Source organism: Rutilus rutilus (genome assembly GCF_951802725.1).
Source record: "Rutilus rutilus genome assembly, chromosome: 2".
Lineage (NCBI taxonomy): Eukaryota > Metazoa > Chordata > Actinopteri > Cypriniformes > Leuciscidae > Rutilus > Rutilus rutilus.
Window position 1 is genome coordinate 483,289 of NC_140210.1, and position 25,872 is coordinate 509,160.

The window sequence follows — 25,872 nt, forward strand, 5'->3', positions numbered from 1 at the left end:
TAAAGCCACTATCTGCATTATATTCCGGTTGCCGGGTGGAAAATAAACCAGAAGTCGTGAGACTCGAAGGAGAGGCTCTTTAACAAGAGTCAAGTGTGCTGTATATTCAACCGTCATGTTTCTCCAACGAACTACAAATGTAGACTTTATGCTGAGATCGATTAGCCTATGCCATTAAGGTTTCTACTTAAGTTTATTTTATGTTGATAAATATTTCTAAATGTATCAAGAGACACAACTAAATCTGGATCGTAACATCATGACAAAATGAACTCAATATCTTGTAACAAATGAAGTAGATTCAAATGTTTACACGGGTGTTCAGCAATTGCTGCAAATAGCACTGTATACTGCCTGATTTTACCAGATTTTTCCTAATCTGTTTTGTGCAGTTTTTACCTTTTTGTAAAGACAGGATTTAATAAATGTTTTGAAACAAATATCAAGTCTGAAATCTAAAGTTTCTCATTCACAGAGTGTCATCTCATCTCATCTGTCACACCACTTCATGTCACTGATCTAATGAGCTGAATCTAATTATTACACATAATGTGCACGTGCCCGTGATCCCTTTTCATTGACTAAACCCTTCTTTCAAAAACCATAATTATTTATTTTACTAGTCATGTTTGATAACTTTAAGCGCCTCTATAAAATGTTTATGTCTGACTGTGTGTTCGTGCTGGGGAGACATATACGTTACTGGAGACAGCCTTGAAAGCGAATGTTCTGTTTAGTTTAGCAAAGGTTTCGATTGCCCGATATTTAGCCTATATTTCCATGTGCCATCCTATATTTTTATGTAAACGAGCGATGTGCTGATTTGGAAACTAATAGGCGTTGCTCCCTCGTAAAACAACGTTGGACGTAGGCTTGGCTAAATCTAAAGGGCGTGATCTTGAGTTGTTATTGGGAATCTCGGCTTAATTTACACTTTCAGTTCTGACCCAAGTGATGAATCGAATGGCGAACCACACCCGAGAAGAGGACGGGTGGTAAACGGTACGTAGGTTATGTCTGTCTGAGGCTGAGTCGGACATCGCTTTGGGGAACATACTAAACGGTCCTTTGTAATAGTAGCCTATGTGTGTGTGTGTGTGTGTGTGTGTTCTCTGTCAGCCAATTTAAGCAGTGAAATTACCCGTCCTCTACTTTCTCGATGAAAGCGAAAGCTAAATTCATGTTTTGAGCTCTTCATTAGATGTTTTCGCCCTGCTGCATTTTTACTTTCATTTATCTAACCAGATGTTTTGCACTGAGGACATGCCATGCGAGGTAGGCAGATTAAGCACATAGTCCGAACACCAGCTGAAGGGCGGTAACTATTTCTAGAACTGAAACTATTTATTGTAAGTTACAGGTCCAACTGTAGTTTCGATTTGCATTTTGATGATCTGTTAATAATAGCAAGTTACATCGTACGATTGGTTATCGATTAAACGAATCTGGCCATTAAAACTTTCCATAGAGTGACAAAACCTCATGCCTTAGGCTGCTCTTTATTAGGCTATCGTTGTTTCTTTCTTGCTGTGTGTGAGGTAAGTGTATATTTGCTACTAAAGTCTCTCTCAGCGTGAACATTTTCTTTGCGTGATAACAGTATATTCTTGCGTTGTTTATAACCTGTCCTCCATTGCTGACCTTCTGTAGAGGTGAGCGAGGCACAAACTAACGCGGGGCTAGTTGTCACACACATAGCTTTGCCATATCAACATTGGCGTGGCGTGGGGAAAATTTCTGAGGAAGCCAATTAAGACACAACTTCTAAACTGTGTGTTTTAAGGGGTGGGGGCAGAAAATCATACGTTACCATGTATATGTTGCTATTTTGATTAACTATTAGAGCGCCCAGCATCATCTTACCGGGACTTACGCTTGTTACAATCCAACACTTTGAGCACGTAGCAGCTAGGGGTGGGCAAACTACGGCCCGCGGGCCACATACGGCCCGTTAGGTTGTTTAATCCGGCCCGTCGAGTATTTAAAAAAAATTCTAAAGATCGCATTCATTTAGCTTTTTTCTTGCAATACTTTGCGTTATATATATATATATATATTGCGTTGCATATATTTGACAATCGGAATATCAGATATTTCATGCCATAGCTAACAAATGTAAAAAAGGAAAAATGACATAAAAGCAGATCATCATTCATTCAGCGCTGTTGTAACAAGCTAGACGCGTCACCATGGAAACCAAACAGACCGCGACTTAAGCGCATAGACTTGGTGCACGTTAATGTTTTTTTCTTTTTTTGAAAACTCACAGAGAAAAAAATGTTTGGTAACCGCTTGCACACATGTTTAGTTTTTCCTTTGATTTGTCTGCTATTTAGTTTTGCTTCTCTGGATTTGTGGATGTATCCTCCTTAATCGCCCGGCTTTCGACTAACGTTACGCTCCCCTGTCTGCCATGTAGCAAACATCTGACTAATTAAAAATTAACCTCAAAACATAACATGCTAAATGGGATATATCTAGCATAAAAAAAATGTATTGTCAGAATGTCGTCTCTCAGTTGTTGAATTTCGCGCAGACGTTGCCACAACGTAAATGTGTTTGCTCAGCCCGATCTCATGAAAGTGCGAATACGACGAATTGTATTTGTAGTTCTTATGAAACGAAGTTTTCGCGTGCATATGATACGCACTTAAAGGGATAGTTCGGCCAAAAAATGAAAATTCTGTCATCATTTACTCACCCTCAAGTTGTTTCAAACCTGTATGAATTTCTTTTTTCTGCTGAACACAAAAGAATATATTTTGTAAAATGTCGGTAACCAAACAGTTGATGGACCCCATTGACTTCCATAGTATTTTTTTTTTTCCTACAATGGAAGTCAGTGGGGCATCAACTGTTTGGTTACCGACATTTTACAAAATATATTCTTTTGTGTTCAGCAGAAAAAAGAAATTCATACAGGTTTGAAACAACTTGAGGGTGAGTAAATGATGACAGAATTTTCATTTTTGGCCGAACTATCCCTTTAATGGCGTGTAATAGGCACGCACTCAGCACCCCTAATCCTAACCAAGCGGTTTACAGTGCGCAGCATATGCATGCAAAAAAATATTTTTTGGCGTATAAATGGCACGAGAAATAAAATTCGTGGTATAGATACGCACTTTCATGAGATCGTGTTTCATAATCTGCTACTGGGCCGGCCCTCTGTCAAATTTTAAAACCCAGTGTGGCCCTTGAGCCAAAAAGTTTGCCCACCCCTGAGCTAGATAACGTTACCTAAAATATGTTGCGCATACAGCTCAACTAACGCGATTGTTATAAAGGTGTTTGAACAACAAAACACATCCTCTTGCACATATTTGACAATCGGAATATCAGATATATCCTGCTATAGCTAATAAATTTGTGAAATTTTGAATAAAAAAAGGAAATAAAAGCTGATCATTCAGCGCTATTGTGCCTGCGGTGTGACAAGCAATGAAAGACGCGTCTCCATGGGAACCATAAAGTGATACTACGATCAATAACGGTCGCCTTGAAAAACTTACGTGTGAAAAGGTTGTTTGTAAGGCTTACATTTAAATGTGTCTTTGTTTTGTTTTGAGTGTATGGTCAATAAATAAAGGAATTAAAAAGATGGGCACAAAACCACAAATCTTCCGCTATTTCATTCATTCATTCATTGACGATGATAACGTGATGTGATTGGCCTGATGCCAACAAGTTCATGGCTTCCCTTGACACTGTCCTGACCAATCACAGGGGAGCAGTGTCGTGACAATAGCGTCACCTGATTGGTTAATCATTCTTTTTTTTTTCTATCAAGGGATGCCAACTCAGCCTGGCCTCCTCACAGATATAGGGTGCAGTACCATGTTTTCAACGCTCATTCACCATGTCACTTTTATAGGGGCGCTGTTTTACACATCATAAAACACTCAGTAATGAATGAAGAGAGACGATGAGGAGATGACAGAAGGATTACGTAAACTGTGAAAACAAAAGTGTTTATTAAATGACGATTATATTCTGAAAAAGTGAGGAAGCCTGGCTTCCCTTGGCCTCCGCAAGAAAACGCCACTAATAATTGCGCCAAAATTAAAACATCTTTGGAAGATATCACTGAACATTTATTTACCATATTGCAAAAGTAAATTTCTTACTAGAATTCATTTTTTTTCATCTCTGTTTTTGTGTTTATTTAAAATTAGACAAATCTGATACTATTTTAAACGTATAGCCCATCTGTTATTTAACAGTTGAGATAGTTGTTTAATGCTGATCTAACAGCAGAATACACTAGCAGTTGTGCAGGTGGAGCATGTTGTCACTGCTTTACAATGAATCATTATTAGAACTATTCTATTCTATTCTATTCTATTCTATATTTTTATGAATTCTATTGAGAAATCATGAGAAAATGTGAATAAAGACTGAGAGTCAATGTTCAGAATGTTCAGTGTGGTGTGTTGGTTGTCAAACTCAAAAATTACTTTATTTTTAATTATTAAAAAAGGCCATTGTTTTATATGAAAAAGTTAATAATTGTATTTTATTGACTAAATGTTTTAGTTTGTCTTTTTTTATATATAGCCTATTAGATCAGATAATATTTTAATCTGTCATATTTTAATCACCTATTGGAGCATGTTGTCACATTTCACTTCCATTCTTTTAGGGTAAATCAAGAAAAAAGTATACAATGTTTAAATGAAACAAAACCACATAATTGTACTAGATGTGTGAAATTAATGTGGGTAAAAATATATACTCTGAACCCTTAGAAAGCTAACACAAACTGATGAAGTCAAAAAACTCTCCCTATCCCAAAATATCTTTGTCATTCCACTGAAAACAAGTTGCAAGTGGCTACTCACCTTAGATATAAAAGAAAGTTTCATCTTCATAGATCTTATGCTAGATGATGTTGACTATTTTGTTGACTAACTCGGTTATTTCTATTTATTTTGCTTGCGATGCTTAGGTGTCTCTTAAGAATATTGTTGCCTTCAGTGAGGGACAATCCCTTCATCCCAGGATTCAGCAACCTGCTACAACAAAGTCCTTAGATTCAGGTAAAACCATTTCACCTGACGATTGCAACAACCACACAATTTAGATTTAAATGGAAATTGAAGTGCAGTTATAATGCCTGTTTGTCACTTTGAATATTTCTGAAAACTGTAGCTATTTTCCACATGCTTCTGTTTTCATTGACTCTTTGCATGTATCTATTGCATCTTGTTTTTGTCTTTTGTGCTTGATGGTAGCTGATTTATAGGGGTCATAGCATGAGAAATCAAATTTGCCTTGATCTTTTGACATATAGAGGTCTTTGTACCATTAAAATATCCTGCAAGTTTCAGAGCTTAAAACAACCTCCTCATTATAAAGAAAGCAATTATAGAATATAAAATAAAGAATAGCAAATAGAGTCCACACTGTCTACACTGATACTCCACTACTCCATACGCTTGAGTCTGTCGACAACAGGACAAATGGAAGAGGGAAACAACGTTCAGTTAAAAAAGCTAGTTTGAGTGTCTGTAAAGACTTCAGAAGGATCTCAGCGTCAGAAACAAGTGGATGGTTTATTTTAATGGCGTCCTGGATCACCCCGGAGGATTATATGTTTGTTCGGAACATTTTGTTTTGTAAATGAGTATTATGGAGAATTGGCAAAGAAACTTTTGTTTAAATTTGAAGCAGTGACTGTATTGGATCTGACAGTGCAGTAGCGAGTGGGCGTTGATACTGTTTCCTATGCAATGAAGTTAGCCAATCATAACAGTGGCTGTTTACTGACAAGCCTTAAAGGAGCCGTGCCTTTAAAATAGATCATTTCAGAAATAATAGTTTTTCCGCACATATATTTGTGTCTGTGTGTGCAAAAATCTTTATAATGGTTTGAGGTATGTTGAATCTAAGGTGATTTTATTCCTTATTCTCAGGGGTGGTAAAAGTACTCAAAAGTTATACTCAAGTAAAAGTAGATGTATCTAAATAAAAAATGACTCCAGCAAAAGCAGAAAGTCCTCCATTCAAACATCACTTGAGTAAAAGTACAAAAGTATCAGATTTAAAACATACTTAAGTACCGGAAGTAAAAAGTAAATATTCAAATGAACTGTAAATATCAATAATTAAGCAGATCAATTGTTTTGGGAGTGATATGCAGTGTTTTAATTGAACAAATGATGAGATTTGATACTGCAATTAAGAATTTGTTAGATTTACAATCAAAAGAGACAATGAAGCACCTTATCGCAGTATAGGGGTTGAACTTTCAATAGACACGTTCCAAACATTATAGCTGCATCAAACAGAAGATGTGCAAGATACAAGGTAAGACTGTTTCAAAATATCAGAGGAAGAACCACCTCTTTAAGTTGAAATATCTTCAAAACACACCATTAAGCTACACAATACTATTCAAAGTTGTAAAAGCTTCTGTTCAGCTTTAGCAAAAGCTGATTTTCAAAATTGCTAGAGTCCATCCTGGCTCTCCTGGGGCTAAATAAAAGTCCTGCTGTACTAAACAGCCTCTCACATGCCGCTGAGGCAGGAAGGGGTGTGTTTAACCTGATGTACAACTTGCAGATGGAGAGAAAGGTCTTCAGCATACTGGTGTGGTCAGCACAGCATGCCAAATATCCTTCAAGTTCTTTGGAGCTTTCTTGTGCGTTTGACTTGATGGATGAGAAAAAGTCGTCACCATCAGAAGAGGTGGCATGCAAGTTACCGAGGGGATGCAAGGTCTCCATCTCCAGATTGATGTACCGTATTTTCCGCACTATAAGGCGCACTTAAAAGCCTTTATTTTTTTTCAAAAAACGACAGTGCGCCTTATAATCCGGAGCGCCTTATATATGGATCTGGCGCCTTATGTTAACGTCTGTTACGGTACGTTCACACGGGGCGCCAGCGTCAACGCTTGACGTCACCCATTCAAAGTCAATGGGAAGCGTTGACGCTGATGCCCCGTGTGAACGTACCGTTAAACAACCGCTGACTTAAACCTTGTTTATACTTTCGCCTGACACCGGAGCGCGAGCCTCCGCTGACTGCGCGCGCAACTCCCCAAACAGACGAGGCATTTATACTTGACGCAACTGTTTTGTTTTAGACTGAACACCAGACCATACAACTGATTTAGACGCGCAAACTGGGTGCCGGTGTGATGAGATGTACTACTAATATCCGTCTGCTCGGGCAGATTCGGCTCAAAGTCATGCATCTTCGGATTCAGAGGCGCGCGCGCTGTTAAGCCGAATCTGCCTGAGCAGACGGATATTATTTTTTTTATTAACTTCGCGCTCATGCGGACGCGTCGAGTATAAACAAGGTATCTTGGTTTACATTTGGACTTTGGATGTGATCTTAGGCTTGAAAAGGTTGGTGACCACTGCATAACGCAAACCCAGTCAAACGTTTGACTGCAGTATCTTCTATTCTATGCGCCTTATAATCCGGTGCGCCCTATATATGAAAACAGTTCTAAAATAGGCCATTCATTGAAGGTGCGCCTTATAATCCGGTGCGCCTTATAGTGCGGAAAATACGGTAGTCCAGTCCTGAAAAACAGTGCATATCCCATACATGGCATTCAGAACATTAGTTAATGATGGTCAAATGACATATTTTTCATAGTTCTATTCTTAACTGTAATTGTCATTTGGCAAATAGCCATGATATCATTCTACACCGTTAACAGACATAAACCTTCCACCTCAAGGATGCATGCAACCCAAGCTGTATTGTCATAAAACGCATGCAACCTATCATGGAATAAAATTCCCATTATTGTGTGTCACTGTTAATCTACTGCATAGGTTATATTTATTTAATATTTTAATCACTCTCTTACCCTCCCTAACCTTTAATAAGAGGAATGGAGTGGGGCTACGAGCCAGGCCAATTCTGGCCATTACATGGACATTGGTATTGCACTGGTCAAACAATTAACTGATTATTATATGGTAAGAGAATGATTACAAATAAATAAATATAGCTGCAAGCAGCAATTACCGGGGCCAAGCAGAATAAGACGACAAGACATGCCAACATTGCTGAAAGTGTCAGATCAACTGCAACAATCAGCAATTAAAGACATTTAAAGAGGATTTTAGGCAAAATGCCTGAAAAATCATATAAACAGTAATTAAAAATATGATTTAATGGATTATCACTTTTGACCAATAGGTGGCGAGGTCACAAAACTGATGTGATGTGGTCAGAGTGAAGTGACAATGAGACAAACAAAGTTTGGTGTCAATATGTCAAGGCATTGCAGAGATAAAGCCTGAGTAGTCCTTTTGGCATCATGCTTCAACTTTGCTGCTGCGGTATACGAAAACGGTTTTGTCAATCGACACGAAATCCATAACTTTTAGTCAGCACGGTCTGGAGATGATACGACTCGATTTTGGTGAAAATCGGACAAACGGTCTAGGAGGAGTTCGAAAAAGTAGGTTTTGAATAAAAATCAAGATGGCGGACAGGAAGTTCGGCCAAATGAGGTAAACTTGGTATCTATGTTCTCAGCCTGACCCAAGGAATCTAATAAGACCAACGTCATTTCAATAGGCCAATTTATTCAAAAGTTATTAGCCTTATTGGAAATTTTGTTATTACTTTTGAACACTAGGTGTGCGCTGTCTCGAAATATTTTGGGTACCTTCAGGGGATGGTGCTGATGGCACATTCTGAGTTTTGTAATATTACACCAATGCATTTGTTTAGTATAGCATTTTATTTCACAAAACTATATTGAAGTCAATGGGAATTTCATGTTTTGTTCTATTATAGCGCCACCAAGAGGCTCAGTCCCACAATTTTTTTTATGTGTCCTCAGAGTGAGCCCATACATATATGTGTCGATTTTGGTGAAAATATCTCAATTCGCTTCGGAGTTATAGACATTTATATGAAAAAACACGTAAAAAATGACTGACACATGACTTTGATTGGAATTTACTACCTCTAAACATCAATATTTTCGCATTTGGGCATTGTAGATTAGATATCGACCTATGTTTCCAAATTTCTGACGGTGGTTTCGTCTCGATCGGACTAGCGGTTTCGAAGATATAGCCAAATGTTTTTTAAGCGCTAAATCACAACGCTACACAAACCGTAAGGTGAAACCTAGCATGTTTGGTATCGTAGGACTCGGCAACAATTCAGGAGTCTAATTAGATGAGTCTCGTGAAAATAAGTCGACCACACCCAAAGTTATAAGCATTTTTTTTAAAAAATTCACCACTAGGTGGCGCTGTTTCGAAACTTCTCACGCTAATTCAGGACATTGTGCTGATGACCCATACCAAGTTTCGTAACAATCCGTTCATGCGTTCTTAAAATACAGCATTTTAGCACAAAATTCAAAATGGCCGACAGTCAAAATGGCCGATATGGTCAAATTGAATCAGTCGACTCGGCATGTTGCCCTGAATTTAACGAGACCAATTTTATGATTTTTGGACAAACTGTTCAGAAGTTATAAGCAAAAATAGCCATTTTTCATATCTCCGGACCAGTAGGTGGCGCTGCGCCGAAACGCAGCATGTTGCCTCAGGTCATGCTTGTGAGTACATGTACCAAGTTTGGTCTGAATACGATAAACCGTTGCGGAGATACAGCCTTACGACTGTTTTTGCTAGCGCTACGTAAAATTTATTCGTGCGCTTATCGAAAACGGTTTGACGAATCAATTTGAATTCCATAACTTTTTGTCAGCACTACCTGAAGATGATCTGGTTCAATTTTCGTGCAAATCGGACAAACCGTCTAGGACGAGTTCGAAAAAGTAGCTTTTTCGAATGATTCAAAATGGCGGCCATATTGTTATGACGGAAATGACGTCATAGGGTGCAATCGAATTGGCATGAGCTCAGGAATCAGAGAAAAAAAGAATTTTGTTGATTGGCCTTACGCTTCAAAAGTTATTAGCAAAATAAAAGTGAAACTTTGGACAGGTGGTGGCGCTAGAGGGAATGACTTAGAAACACAAAAATTGGTGTATTCAGTGTTGGGACTGTCCTCTATCCGAATGTCAAACCAAAACAACTTTCCCGCAATCGGTTCTATGGGCTGCCATAGACTCCCATGGCGGAAGAATAATAATAAGAAATGGAACAGATACAATAGGTGCCTCCGCACCTTCGGTGCTTGGCCCCTAATTATACCTATGACCCCCGCCCCCCTTTAATGTGAGGTTTAATGCATGAACTGCCATCAATGCACAGTAGACATCCCTATTCAGGTTTTTGAAAATAAATACAAAATATCTGTTCAAAAGAAACACGCTTTGCCTTACCCTTTTTGAGGACGGTTTCATCTTTGGTCCACAATGTCTTGAATTTTGGCAGCAAGATGGCGGCTGCAATCAGTTCTGGGTCTTCAAAGATTTCACTGAAGCGGTTCTTCAAACCCAGTTGAATAGCATCAACAAGTGGCTTGGAAAACTTTAATGATGGCTTGATCCGGTCCAGTTTTGTCTTCAGTTGAGTCAGAGTGGGAAGAAGCCATCCCATCTGTATGTTGGTTTCAGTCTGCAAAATATCGATGGCCTTGGCCATTGGACTCATGATTGCAGAGTATTCTGTTAAAAAGGCCAGTTCTGTTGGATTGAGCCTGAAACAGAATTTTTTTTATTTCAATATGGGGTAGTCATAGTGAGTGTTTAATCAAGTGTTAGGTAGTAGCTTTAGAATGGAATAGAATGTTCAATTAAGGATTTAGGATTAAGTGATTTATTTTGTTCAGAGTGGGGCAACTGTAGTGGGTTGATTAGTGTGGGGTAGATTCATTGAATAATTGTAATGGAGTAGTTAATAAGTTTAAGAGTTGGGTTAGGAGTGGGAAAGTTCTAATGGGGCAATTTAGTTAGTATGTAGTAGTTACAATAAATGGGACAGTTGTAGAGGCTACAATAAAGTTGGTGTGGTGTGTCTAGCTTAAATAGTGTAGGAGTAGTGGCATCGGAAAACCATCCCAATAAACAAAAATACAGTACTCACATTGGAATTTTGAATGATGTGCAGACATCTCTGATGGCTCCCTCTCCTTGTTCTTTGACGATCCTCACTATTCTCTCCACTGCAAGGAACATCGAGTTCCATCTGGTTGCATTGGCCCTAATTAGCTGAAGTTTGCATGTATCTTTGATGGTTTCTGCAGCTAAAGTGGATCGTCCACTCTTGTTCCATAGTGCGTGGCACTTTGAAAATGTGGCTCTGGACACTTTTTTGTAGGCCTCATTTGAGTTTGCCTTTAAAGCATCTACCGTTGACACCAAATTGAGAAGGTGGCACGCGCAATGCTGATGCTTGGGTAAATGATATTAAAAGCCATCACCTACATCAAGCACACTTGCCACTTCTTGGAAGTTAACAACTTCGTCCTCTTCTTGAATCTCCTCCTCATCTCCCTCGCCCGAGTTGTTTAATTCCTCAGGGTAAGTCATAGGGCAAGAGCTGCATTATCACCTGTTTCAGCGGTCATCTTCCACCTCGAACTAACTGCTGCGTGAGCGTATGCTGGCAAAGAGCTTGCGAGCACGCGGGCGGCCTAGCGCGTGCTTTTAAAAAAAAAGAAGAAAACCAAGTTTTTTCATTGGTTTGGAAAATCAGTGTAATAAATACTTGGAGCAGGCATGGGGAAATGTATCGGAGTAAAAAGTAAACTTTGTCTTTAATATTGTAGTGGAGTAAGAGTGAAAGTAGATGCAAATAAAACATACTCAAGTAAAGTACAGATCCCCGAAAAAAATACTTAAGTAAAGTAACAAAGTATTTTTACTTCGTTACTTACCACCACTGCTTATTCTACAGATGAAATGAGGACCAAAGAAAATACAGCTTTGCCAAACCAGTAAGTGTCTTACATGATTCACTAGACAAATCTAAATCTAAATCATGACTAGAGAAAATGTGAAGGAATGTGACTCCCATATGGATTGTTTACTTGTGGAAAAACTGGATAATACAGCAGAATCTTACACTGTATACTGTATATCTTCAAATATTTGAAGAACTCTTAACCTGGACTCTGATGTAAAACCACTGAAAAGAAGTTCCTCATGGTCACACTTCGAGCAAAGGTAAGGCCTTATTGATGCATGAATTAATCTTATTAGACATTATATATGCTAGATGTAATTGTGTGCTCTGTAATATCAGCAGGGTGATTTCCCATGCCTCTAATAACAGCATTGAGGGACAGTCCCATACCCCCAGCACTGATCAGACTGCTCTGCCAGAGTCCTCAGATTCAGGTAAGACCATTTCACCTGAAGAAAGCAACAATCACACAATTTAGAAAACCTAAGAAAAAAAGTACTGTAATGGTTAATTCTATGGGTGATCTGAGTTTTAGTTTCTTAGTTTAACTTTGATGTGGGTTTAACTTTGAACTTTGACCCTTTTTATAAGGGTATTCTTAATGCATTATAATAGGTGCATAATGTCTTATAAACAACCTTATAATGTGTTATAATGTCATCTCATGAATAATCAAAAGAACAGTAATAATACTTGCCTATATACCTATACTTACCAAATCATTACCTACTTACATTACCTAAAAACTTAAGTGTATTTGAAAGCACATGGGAAGCTCTTCTTTCTATTATTTGTGATCAAGTTGCTTTCTTCCTGTGCATGTAAAATACGAACTTTCTCAAGTGCAGTATCGAGCCACTTATTAGGATATCCCCGTGTGTGAAATCTGTATACAGGTTCTGAGCTTTAGGCTCAAAATCCTCTTTCTTAGAACAGATACGGTGGAGTCTTAAAAACTGGCTATAGGATAACCCACGTTTTAAGGGGATTGGATGAGCACACTTAGCTTGAAGGAGGCTGTTCTTTGCTGTATCTTTTCTATACAGAGAAGTAGTTCACATATAAAGCAAATTCTTCAAAATCACTTTCAGAGCCTTTGTAAATAACAAAACAGTCATCAATGTATCTCTTAAACAAAATAATGTTGTCAGAAAAAAGGGTAATTATTGAAAACATATCTGTCAGAATCCCAAATATAAATCAACATAATCAGGAGCCATGGTAGCCCCCATGGCTGTGTCCTCAATCTGTAAATAATACTGGTTTTTAAATAGGAAATGTTTAGTAGTCAGTGCCATTTCAGTGATAAAATTAGTCTTAAGGCAATCCTCCTCAACACGCAAATCAAGGGTTAGGGTTAGGGTATTCCCGCACTTTGAGAATACAATTTTAAACACTTTAATAATAAAATAAAACGAAAGTAAAAGCGTCAGCCCCTCATGGACGACTGACATGAACAAAACATAAGGAAAAGTAGTCCAGGCCTGGTCTTCTCTCGTCCTTCACTGTCATCGCTCCCCCTTTTATGCTTATGAAGCTCCTCCGTGAGAGATAGAGACCTATGCAGCTCACAGGTGACGCTTCAACCACGCACCGACCTCGCGCTGTTCTCTCATGGCTCTCGGCCGCGTCCTGTTTGCCACACTCCGTTTGTCCCAAAGCCTGCTTGCCTCAGTTGATCTACGTTTAGTTTTTGGGGGGATTTTCTGTAATCGCCAGTTAATAATCACGATCCATAATGAACGACACAACAGCGGCATGCCAGATGCTGTATAACCACCACGTCCGCATTTGTCTACGTATGTTGCCATGGTTTCTATCAAGCGGAAACCGAAGATAGCGCAGATATTACATCATTGATAGGCGACAATCACAAGGGACGAGCCATTATTTAAAACTGGAATTTCTCTGGATTTACAAATCCTTGGGAACTTTTTTGATAATGTAAGTACACAACTGCATGAAATATATCACACTGTGCAAGTGGTTTTTGAATATTTTATTACAAAAATATTACATATTGTGCCTTTAGGATCTGCACAGTATCATACTACTTACAGAATAAATACAGGCTTCATAGAAAGTGTTATCGATTCTCCTCCTCTTTTGAGTGTTCATTATGGATCTAATAAAGACTGTTTTTGTTCCCTATTCCTTTCGTTGTGTGCTGTATTTTCTTGTCCTTTTTCTTTTCTTTTCTTTTCTTTCCTTTTTTTTCACAAAACAGTGTATACATATTAGATTCAGTTACAATGATTGTATTTAAATGTGGTACAGAGAGGTTAAGTTGTAGTTGTATCTCTCTGCAGGTAATTCAATGGAAGAAGTAAATTGGATGGCAAAGGGCATTAACATGATGCATATAAAGGATCCAAAGGAGACAAGACAGACCAACCAAGTTCCCTGTGAGTTGACATACTTGTCCAGTTTCTTAAAACATCAGAGAAATGTAAAAATAAGTAATTTAAAAATAAAATGAAAACCTCTTAAATAGTGAAAGGTATTGTTTATTATAACTTGTTGTTGGTTTTCTGTTGGTTTTTTTAAGACTTTTTTTGTACTGCACAGCCCTTTGGTCTACTTTGTAGTGGAAAGGGCTTTATAAATAAACTAGACTTGAGACTTGACTTAAAACAGCTATGCAAAACATGAAACTGCAACAAAATGATTTTATATAGATATAATATAAAAAGATACTGTACCGTTAATGATTCTATTAGAGGCCAAAGTTCATGATTGGATTTGACAAATATGTAATGAAGCTGTCGACTTTGTTAGATCCTCGTCTTCGCCTGTCTTGCTCAGCAACGTTACAGTCATGCTTCGTAAATAATTAGTTGATCATTTACTAATCACTTGTAAATGACTTGTAACGGAATTTACAAAACAAAAACATACATAAAATGTTAGTATATCACTTACTAATCATTTATGAATGTTTTGTAAATTATTAGTTCATCATTAACTAACCACTTATAAAGGACTTACAACTGAATGTTATTATAAAATGTTACCAGATACCGTTAATGACTCTATTAGAGGCCAAAGTTCATGATTGGATTTGACAAATATGTAATGAATCTGTCGACTTTGTTTAATGATTTTACAATCTATAATCTCAAAATCAAAGTCAATAGTCAAATACTGCCGTTCCCAGTATGACTGCTACTACTGATATGATTATTGCTTTTGTTAAAATTGTTGCTGCCTCTCCTTAGGTTCTTATAGAGGTTTGCCCAATCTAGGTGCAACCTGCTATTTGAATGCAACATTGCAGGTGCTCTTCATGACCAAAGCATTCAGAGAGAGAGTTCTACTGGGGTCAGTGGTGTTGTTGGTTTTGTCTTCTTTATTTTTTCATCTGTCTGAATTGTTAGTGACTAAATTGAAAAATTGTACTGAAATAAAAAAAAACAGTTGTATAATTTTAGAGCTCCCAGTGAAACGAATGGGAAATTAGAGTCAGCATTAAAGGAAATATTTGAAGAGCTCAGCAATCAGGCCAGGGGTGCTACGAGTGTCTCAACTCATGGAATAATCAATTCTCTTGGTATACAGAGTAAGTTTATGATGGGAATTATATATAATATAATGAAATATTTAGTTTGGTTTGTGTGTATGAAGTGTGTTGTAATCTCTTTAATTCAGGAAATGAGCAGCAGGATGCTGTGGAATACTTCCTTGATATCCTAGAGAAAGTAGGCCCTGATTTGGCCAAGGTAGCCTATTTCTGTTCCTGTTCATTTAATATGTAACAATGCAGAAAAACAGAACGTTTGCTTGTTGATCTTCTGGTAATAACTCATAGTGTGTGCTCTGTGATTCATTTAACTGAAACAGGTCTTTAGTGGAACTCTGAGAAACATCAGAATATGTTCAAAAAAGCACAAGTCCCATGATGACAGCCCATTCAAGTCCCTACAGATTCCTGTAATCATCAGAGATGGATCGTTCACACTTGTGAGGGAAAATTCAATCAAATACTTTCTGTATTCACGATTATATGTTAAAAGAGGGTTTGTGTGCAGATCATAATAAAACATTTTATTCTGATTTCAGGAAGATGGAGTTAGTAAATATTTTGAGTCTACAAAATTAGTTGCAGATGACCAGATGTACTGTGAGACTTGCGATGAGAAAAGAGATACAGAATGGGTAAAATGGACTTTTGCTGCTGATGCACTTCTATACAAAGTTCAATGTATGTTTAAGAGCCAAATTCTCAAAGCTAGTATACTTCTGAATAGCGTTCAAATGACACTTGTCTCACATTTTCAGTGGCGCCCCATTTTCTCTGGTGCATTCAATTCAATTTTCTTTGTATAGTGCTTTTCACAATACAAGTTTTTCCAAAGCAGCTTTACAGGTTTGCAATGAAATTGCCTTACAAAAAGCAAAACTGTATTACTTTTTTACACAGAGTTGTGAAATACACGAATATCCAACAATACTGCCTTTGCACCTCAAAAGGTTTGTGTATGACTATGGATATGGGTTTGTGAAAAATGATTGCCCGATGGATGTTCCGCTTCATTTATCTCTTCAGGTATGTAACTCCACTAAACACTACACCATAAACCCTTTTATTTTATTTTACTATGGTAAGGATTAGAGAACACAATCTATGAAATACAGACAACTGTAATATATTTCCAAAAGGCATAAGTTTAGTGATAACCTGCTTTATGTTGTTTCAGGAGCATGAGTATTCGCTCTATGCTGTGATCAACCACACAGGGAGCCGTTTTGGCGGTCACTACACTGCTGTCATCCAATCTTTTACAGATAACAAGTGGTACTGTTTTGATGACAGTCGTGTCACAGAGGTAATGTGTTATTATTTTATATTTAAATTACCACTGTTTTCTGTTGCTTAATATCATTCAACTGTGTTCTTGTGATTTCCTTCAGACTGATGAGAGCAAACTGAAAAGGTACGTGCCAATAACGTCAAATTACTCTGTTCATTTCTTAATCAACTGAGAATGAAAGTGATCATAGTTTTAATCTTTTCAATGTAGGTCTGGGGAAGCTTACTTGCTTTTGTACCAGAAAAGTGAGTAGATTCACAATTTTACATTTAATGTGAGATTCTCTTGTTCATCAAAAGCTGTCTCTAAAAAAAAAAAGTACTACAACGATATTAATACATGCTATTGCATATTCAGTCAATCTGATGAAGGCTGCCTACATTATTTTTGCCCTTATGGATTATTACAGTAAGTTTATTAGGACTCTATTGTTCTTCTATGGATTATTTTATTTATAAATGTGTGGTTGGGGTTAGGGTTAGTGAAGCAGCCATTTCTGATCTTCGTGCTTTAATATCTTCATCAGATCCATGCGTGGAGGACATGAAAGAAGAGCCCAAAACGAAAACTGCTGAACCAGAAGAAGCAGGAGAAGCTGACAGAGCAGAGGTGATGGAATTTGAATTGCTTTATTAATTAACAAAAATGCGGTTTTGTTGCAGTTATGCTGAAACATTTGTTAAGCGGAGTGGAAGTGATATACAGTATTGAATGACTGCAAATAGTATTTTTTTTTAATCCTTTCCATATATTTCCTCTGACTTTCTTTTTCAACAGTGTGGTGGAGCTCATGATAAACCACAACTGGAAGGTAAGACTTCTTACTTCCAACTGACAATTTAACATTAATTCTGGATTTCATTCTGTCCTCAGTTTAATGACACAGTAAATTGTTTAATTTACTAGTAATGTTCAGAGGTAGGTAGAGTATCCAGAAACTGTACTCAAGTAAATTTAATGGAGTAAATTTACTTCGTTACTACCCACCTCTGGCAATGTTTTTATAAAAATGAAGATTATTTCTTTGCAATGAACCAAGATATTCTAAAGAACCTACAAAGAATCCAGAGGGTGTGTTCATTTCACACATTGAAAAGTTTCAACACATTATTAAAGTTGATAATATTTTTTTGTTCCTTTTCCTTGGTTGGTATTAAAATATATTAACATTCTTTATTTAATAGTGGTGTCTTGTTGAAATATTTCTTACAGTTTTTTAAGATCGTGACCACTTAATACACACCAGTGTTTGATTCCACTGATACGCACTCATGAATGTTAATATATGCTCTGTATATTTTCTCAGTGTCTGTTGTGACGGATCATCTGAGGATCCTTGTGCTGAACAGGCCAGAGACTGATATAAAAACTCTGGTAAAGATTCTGTGTGAAGTGTCTCCTGAATCACAGCTGCAGCACGGTGAAACAATCAAAGATTCTCTTGAAATGTGCACACCTGGTCCCCACATGGTTCTTTGGGTGGCCCCATTAATGTGTAACAAGAAAGATAAAGAAGCATTTGAAGAAATCTATAGGTTTATGGGAAACAAGTCCAGTAAATATATTATGATTGTCTTCACCTGTAAGGGTCATCCCAAAAAAGAACTAATAAAAAAGGATTATACAGGCATAAATAATCATGTTCTTGACATTGGTGCAGACTTGTTTGTCCAGGTAAAAGAACTTGTTACCAAATTGCAGAAGACTGTAGATGAGAACCATAAGCTCAAAAGCCCATATTATGTCATGAAACCACGAAAAGTGAAACATAAGAAAACTGAGGCCTCACATGAGAAAAAAGCCAGTAAAAGAAAAGACGTCATCAAACATCGTTTTTTGACGTCATCAAAAAAACTAAAGAAAAGATAGAAATCTACATAAGATTCAGAATGTACTTCAGAATTGACTTGAAGTCAACCTGACAATAATTAGAGTAAAAGCTTGATAAAGATTTAGAGTCTCATGGAGAAAAGAGAAACAACTTTGTGTGATAAATTGGTAAAACTTTTAGTTAATGTGCATTCAGATGGTAAAAAAAATTACACTTTGATTCATATCTTTCATATATATTCATATTGGATTATACAGCTACTCCTGATCTGTTAAGTATTATATAATGTCTATTGTGTGATATTTGATTGAAATTTCAAAAACTGCAAAGTGCTGATTGTGAGATCCCTGTAGTGATTGGTAATCAACCGAAGGTGACTCACCTGTGCAACTGCCTGTAATTGTGTATTTAGCGGCTTCAAAATAAAAACTCTTATTGCATGTAGTATTTTCTACTCTTTATTTGTTCATTTTTACATACACCAGCAAAAACATGTTTTCTAATAAAAAAATGTTTAATAATTGGAAGATACTGTAGGCATTTATTTAATCATATCACTTCTGTTATCCCTATATTTTTAAGATATAATAAAGATTCACATTTTTCCTGTTTGAACTCACAAAGGAACCATGGAATTAGATTTACTGATATATAAAACAACATGTTAGACTGATATTACAACATCAGGGGCCCGTTCTTCGTAGGGGAGACCGGGGACAGTTGCACACATATATATCATATAAAGGCTAGATGTCTCGTCCGCGCTGCTGGCCAATGGAGCTCGACATCCGCACACGGCGGCCATCTTAAGACAGGGTGCTCGCTCACTCATAACATGGTGCATGTACTTTTAAATAACCATAACTTGCTCAATTTTCTACCGATTTTCAAACGGTTTGGTTTGTTATAAACGTCAGAGATGTATCTATTATACTGCATACATATGAATAATTATGTTCAAAATGTTTAAGCATTCAGAATTATAGCCACGTTAATAACGTTTGTAAGAAACCAAACCGTTTGTAAATCCGTCCAGATTTCAGCGAGATAAGAGGATTTGTGTGCGTGCTGCTCACTCACCTTAATTCACAGAGTCCTGTCCTAAGATGGCCGCCGGTGATGCCGGAAGTGACTCCGCCTCAAAGAGTATAGAAGCCCAAGAGGCGAAACTCTGTTGTGTTATGGGTAACAGTCTGTAGATGGCGCTGCGGAGGCGCGTCCGCCATTATGGACTGAAAGCTGCTGAAATCGTTAGCGCCAGTCAATGGCAAAATCCATTTTAGTAGGTGTTTATAGTTCATGTGTGCACTTGCTAGATTGCACATCTTTTTTGTTCCTTTCCTCCTGTAATAGGACATTCATAGATTGTTTTTTTCTTGCCATTGAAACGTTCACTGTGTGCACTTTCACTGAAGATGGTGAAAAAACAAGTTGTTAATATTTTTGTGATATTCTATGTAAAATATTAACTGTCTTTAGAAATGTTCATTTATAATTTATAATTTTTTCAAATCATATATATGGTGATGTTCACTAATTTCAAAATCAACATTGAATACATATCTTATTACTTATATCTAATTACTGTGTGTCTGCCTATAGCCTATTATTTCATGAATTTCTGTTAGTCATATAACAAGGAAAATGCATAATAGAACATAAATATTGATAGATTCAAGTTTTGCAGTAATTTTATAATTGTATATTTGCAAACCGTATAGGCTAATGAAGCCGATTCGGTGGGGGACATACCCTTACTAAAAAGTACTATAGGAATCTTATAGTATTTTGGGACAAATTATTATAGTAATCTTATAGGAATACTATAGTAATTTGGGACATACTACAGAAGTACGATAAGACTACTATATAAATACTATAGCAGCTTTAAAATATTATAGAGGTATTACAGAACATCACAGAAGTATGTTATGTTCTGTAATAACTCTATAATATCCTAGAGCCGCTATAGTATTTCTATAGTAGTCTTATAGTACTTCTATAGTAATATTTTGTCCCAAAATACTATTTTCCTAAGGGTAATTAGGCCATGCATAACCAACACATAGACGAATATTTTCTGTCATTTAACGTCATTTAACGTCGGTCATCCTCATTAATGTATTTTAAATTGTTTTCATATTTAGATATGACGGCCAGAAAAAATTAAGTTATGTTAAGTTTTTGTTATGTCAAGTTTTTCAGTGCCATTGACTCCCATTATTTTTCGGCGTTTTCCTTCAGTTTTCAGTCCATAATGGCGGCCGCGCCGTCACGTCATGGGGGCAACTGTTGCTATGGAGCGTTCTATTGAGTTTCGCCTCTTGGGCTTCTATACTCTTTGTCCGCCTTAAGACATCTAGCCTTTATATGATATCTATGGTTGCAACAGGGGATGGTTGCAACATGTAATTTTTCTCCAATCAGAAACAAGCTAGAGTGATGACACTCATACTGCACATGCACAGTTAGACCCTCCCCCCACCAAAAAGACAGTAGACATATTCAACATCTGCTGCTGCATTTATTGAACAAAACTTGTTTTGGAGGTATGAAAGTAAATTTTTTCATGAGATATATTTTTGTCATACTGTCCTGAAATTTTGTATGAATTAATCAAAACTTACTTAGTTTGAATTATTGTTTTGTTGACTTCTAAGTGACATGGTTAGCATGTGTCAGAGTCAGTGTGTCTAGCAGGCGTATGATGTTCTGTCATGGCTGGTAGGGTTGGGACAGTTGCAACAAGTTATAAATTGCATGTTTAATAAAAGTTTGTTGCATTGCAAATTGTTCAATTCTTCCTGTCTGACACTGAAATATGGAGAGATTGAAGAGCATCTGTAACACCTGCACACTGAATCTATGTAGGCCTATGTTCTACACATGAACAAACAAAACTCAATAACCGTTATTTGATAAATATGACTAAATAAATAAATAATAGGCTACAATAATATTATTGAAATAAATAATACTATAATATTATAGTAGGCCCAAAACAGTTAATATTTTCAGAATTCTTTACTCATTGAGATAAAAAGCTAAAGTTAATTAGTGAAATTTAAGTGTTTTTTTTTTTTCACTTTAATTGTATTTTTAGTATGTCACAACTGTTTACAATCAAATACAATTTTCCAAATAGAAGAAAAGGCTAATTTGAGTCGGATATGATAAGCCATTTCAATAACAGGCAAATAACAAAAAATAAAATAAAAACAGCCTGTGTTGAGAATACTGTAGAAAAAGTAAAAACATGGTGCATACAGAAAGGGAAGACAATTGGGTATATAAGAGCACAGTTGACAATTATGTCTAAAACTTTGGTGAGTACAGTCTGAGAGCCAGTGACCTTATGATTTGTCAAAGTAAATTTTCCATTTTTGCCATCTTTTGGCATACAAGTCCACCTTCAATCGTAACACACCAGCCCTATGTTCCAACGCCCTTATTTCCTGAATTACATCAAGCCATTGTTGTGGTTTAGGTGAATCAGGCTTATACCAGCTTCTGGTTATGGTTTTCCTTGCTGCTGTAAGGAGTGTTTTTACCAGGTATCGGTCCTCCTGAAGTGTAACCAGTGAAATATGACCCAAGCACAAGACAATGCATGACAGTGGAATCTCATACCCAAGCACCTTTGTTAAGGTTAGATGCACATCTTCCCAAAATGGCTTCAGTTTTTCACAGCTCCAAAAAATGTGAGTATGGTGTGCTTCTAAGCTGCCACATCGTCTCCAACATTGTTGGGGTGTAGAAGAAGCTTTACTGCTGATTTTAGGTGTAATAAAAAATCGTACCAAATTCTTCCAATTGAATACCCTCATTTGTTGCGAGCTTGTGGAGGAATGTTGAATTTCACACATATCAAACCATACACCTGGTAGAATTTCTTCATTTAATTCTTTTTCCCACCTTGATTTAAGGTATAATGTTGAGTTGCCCTTGTTTGCATAATACTTACGTAAAACATGGAGATTATTTTTGCACTTTTACTAGAAATGTAAGGTATTTTTAACATGTTGCAACCGTCCCTGGGTCGGGGTCAGTTGCAACATCTGACTTCTTCCATTCAAATAAATACTGTGAACGATATGTCATCAGGGCTCTCAAGTGTCACGCATTGAGCGTGACAGTCACTCATTTCGGTCTTTTGTCACGCACTCCCGCCACACATTGTATTTCTCACGCAGAAAAAACTATTTATAATATATTTAATATGCTGCAGTGCCCAACATTTCTCTGGCCGCGCCGCTCAACCAGCAGGAGTCAAACGCGTCTCTCCTGTACCCCTTTTCCACCAACAAGAACCAGGTGCTGGTTCGGAGCTAGAGCTAGTGCCGGTTCGGAGTTGGTTCGACTGAAGAACCGGTTTGCTTTTCCACAGGCTAAAAGAGCCAACGCAGAGCCAGGTCTTACGTCACAGCTACGTCTCATCTTTCTCGGCAACGTTAGTGCGGCGGCGCCAAACACAAACACAATATCAACAATGGCGCACGTTGCTTTGCTATTGATGTTCATGGCTTTGCGGACCTACATCGGCATCCAAACACGCGGATCCAACGTGTTCGCGCGGCTCGCCATTATTTGTACAGACGGAGATTACAAGCGAGAGTAACGGCATGTACATAACATTTATTTTTAACAATAAGATGCCGACTTTAGCCTTAGATTTATATTTTAGATCGCGTCCATCGTGTTTAGCTGCTGTTAGCTCGATTAGCTGCTATTTGAAAATGGCGGTCACAAGTTTCTCTTCAGTCTTGTTGGCCACGGTAACCCCGCCCCCAGCCTCTGACGCAAGCGGTTCTTTCTTGGCTCCGTTCTAGACCCTGCAATGATTTGGTGCTACCAGAGAATGTCTAATATGGCGAGAAGTTTCACTCTCACTACACTTCCGGCTTCTGAACTGGTTGCAGTTCCACTCTGATTCCATATGAGGGCGCTCACAGGACGAGTGCAGAATGAATGGAGGTCAATGGCGGTATACCCCTCAAAATCCACTTTTCTCAGGATATAATTTTTTGTCTAGTAATTTGAATGTTGTATTCGAAAGATAGATGCAAAGAAATTACACATTGCTGGGTGTTAGATTTTTTAGAGTCACTTATTTGCTTTAAAAAAGTCTTTCAAAATGTCAATGACGTCAGAATGCTGACGTCATTAGCAGAATGCTAGCGTGTTATGGGCAACAACAAATCAACCTGTAAGAAATCAAAACGACATAAGTACTCGTTCATTCAACTTTCGACCTAAAACCCATGTTGAACTTGCAAAACCTACAATCAAATCTGAGATTTCTCAACGGCAATCGGGTGAAAGAGACAAATTTAGCCGTCTAGCCCCATTGACTCCCATTCATTTTGCACTCATGGCGAGCGCCCCCCAGTGGAACTCTGGTGGTACTACAACCAAAATTCGGTACAATAGGGCTTAATGGGGAGTGGCCAGGCTCTCCGTAGACGGGCTCTGGTGCTACTTAAGAACCAGTTTTACTGGTTCGGAGCTGGTGCTTTGGCGGTGGAAAAACAAAGAACCGATTTGAAACTAGGCTCTGGCTCCGAACCAGCACCAGCTCTGCCTTGGTGGAAAAGGGGTACTGGAGTTCTTAGTCGAGCCTGCCACTTATCAGCCAATCAAAAAAAGAAAGGGGCTTCACAATAGCCAATCAGAAAATAGCACTATTGTATCTGGGTAAGAATTAACGCAACAACCAATGAAAAAAAAGCATATCCTGGAATTGTTCACTTGATTCTGCTACAGCGTCTTCCGAAGTTTCGTTCACACTTCACAGAGGAAACCACTCCGAGCTCCGAGCATCACTTTGAGCACAGAGTAAGTCATGATCTCCTGTTTTAATGTTACAACAAATTCACAACTTGTTTGACACAAACAGTGACAACTTGACCGCTGTTAAAGAATGTTTCCCAGATAATTAGCATCAGTTTTTCAGTGTCTGTAACTTAATTAGCCAACAGTTTTACAGCCTGTTCACTGACACCTGTTCAGAACAAGTAGTCTAGGCCTAGTCATATTTCGTTATCACACGATTACTGACATATTTTCACATTATAAACATCTCTCTCTCCAAATAGGCTTAATAATTTTATTAGCACTAAATAAATGAAAGTGTATTGCATAGTCGATGTTATACACTACAGGCCAAAGTTTGGAAACATTACTATTTTTAATGTTTTTGAAAGAAGTTTCTTCTGCTCATCAAGCCTGCATTGATTTGATCAAAAATACAGAAAAAAAATGTAATATTGTGATATATTATTACAATTTCAAATAATTGGTTTTCAATTTATTATACTTTAAATTATCATTTATTCCTGTGATGCAAAGCTGAATTTTCAGCATCATTACTCCAGTCTATCACATGATCCTTTAAAAACCATTCTAATATTCTGATTTATTATGAGTGTTGGAAACAGTTCTGCTGCCTAATATATTTGATGAATAAAAGGTTTAAAAGAACTGCATTTATTCATAATAAAAAATATTTTCTAATAATATAAATCTTTTTTACTATCACTTTTTATCAATTTAACACATCCTTGCTGAATAAAAGTATTGATTTATTTCAAAAAAATAAATAAAATTAATTATTGACCCCAAATTACTGTATATTGTTGTTACAAAAGATTTCTATTTTTAAAACATTTGCTTCCAACTTTGATAATGAATCATATTAGAATGATTTCTAAAGGATCATGTGATAGACTGGAGTAATGATGCTGGAAATTCAGCTTTGCATCACAGAAATAAATGACAATTTAAAGTATAATAAATTGAAAACAAATTATTTTAAATTGTAATAATATATCACAATATTAAATTTTTTAATGTATTTTTGATAAAATAAATGCAGGCTTGATGAGCAGAAGAAACTTCTCTCAAAAACATTAAAAATAGTAATGTGAGGCTATATGAGCGTGCTCATTGGCTGCCCGGCGGCAACTGCTGCAGCCTACCAGTGAGCCCTGTGTGACGTCACACCTTATGAGGGCGCTTCGCACCCTCCACACCCCTCTAACCGTCAAGATGGGTGTGGCCAGTGTGTATATAAGGAGGGCTCACAGGCTGAAAAATCTGATTTTCTTGTCTTCAGCGAAGCTCTTCGCATCGCTGGATCTTGAGAGCCGCCGCCATTGAAACCAGCAACCAGCAAGCTTAGGAAAGCGCCTGAAGAACCCGGCCGCCTTCAGCCATCCGTTCCTGCTACGCTATCCGGCGACATATCCTTTTATTACTGCTGTGTGTGTTCGCCCTGCGACACACACTTTCTCTCAATTCTCTAAAAGAGCACGAGGCGTTTTTGTCAAAATGCCTCGTTCTTCCTGCGGCTCGTGCCGCGCCCCGCTCAGCAACGGAGACCGCCACCTCATCTGCGCTCTCTGCCTGGGCCGCGAGCACGCCG

At 37.5% G+C, this 25,872-nt stretch overlaps 1 protein-coding gene across 7 annotated transcripts; it reads left to right on the plus strand.

The window, feature by feature from the left end:
* The first annotated feature begins 908 nt into the window (after window positions 1-908).
* LOC311280530 (ubiquitin carboxyl-terminal hydrolase 48-like) lies at window positions 909-18,894 on the plus strand. Of its 7 annotated transcripts, none has more exons than XM_084392720.1 (19): window positions 909-1,002; window positions 4,949-5,039; window positions 11,799-11,838; window positions 11,999-12,067; window positions 12,147-12,241; window positions 14,117-14,212; window positions 15,026-15,128; window positions 15,239-15,366; window positions 15,456-15,526; window positions 15,648-15,767; window positions 15,867-15,962; window positions 16,228-16,353; window positions 16,505-16,633; window positions 16,719-16,741; window positions 16,829-16,863; window positions 16,976-17,026; window positions 17,145-17,227; window positions 17,396-17,429; window positions 17,925-18,894. In XM_084392720.1, the coding sequence occupies exons 3-19, from the start codon at window positions 11,804-11,806 to the stop codon at window positions 18,485-18,487; spliced, it is 1,857 nt and encodes a 618-aa protein (XP_084248846.1). In that variant the 5' UTR covers window positions 909-1,002; window positions 4,949-5,039; window positions 11,799-11,803; the 3' UTR covers window positions 18,488-18,894. The 7 variants fall into 7 exon arrangements, with proteins under 7 accessions (XP_084248846.1, XP_084248847.1, XP_084248849.1 ...); XM_084392717.1 differs by lacking the exon at window positions 909-1,002 and adding an exon at window positions 1,227-1,275; XM_084392718.1 differs by lacking the exon at window positions 909-1,002 and adding an exon at window positions 1,227-1,275 and having other exon boundaries at window positions 12,150-12,241.
* Window positions 18,895-25,872: the final 6,978 nt, after the last annotated feature.

Bases quoted from the DNA above. Each gene is read 5' to 3' on its own strand.
- LOC311280530 (XM_084392717.1), top strand. From the start codon at position 1,246: ATGTTTTGCACTGAGGACATGCCATGCGAG. The intron at 12,242-14,116 runs GTAAGACCATTT...ATCTCTCTGCAG, and splicing joins GCCAGAGTCCTCAGATTCAG to GTAATTCAATGGAAGAAGTA. The intron at 17,027-17,144 runs GTAAGTTTATTA...TATCTTCATCAG, and splicing joins TGCCCTTATGGATTATTACA to ATCCATGCGTGGAGGACATG.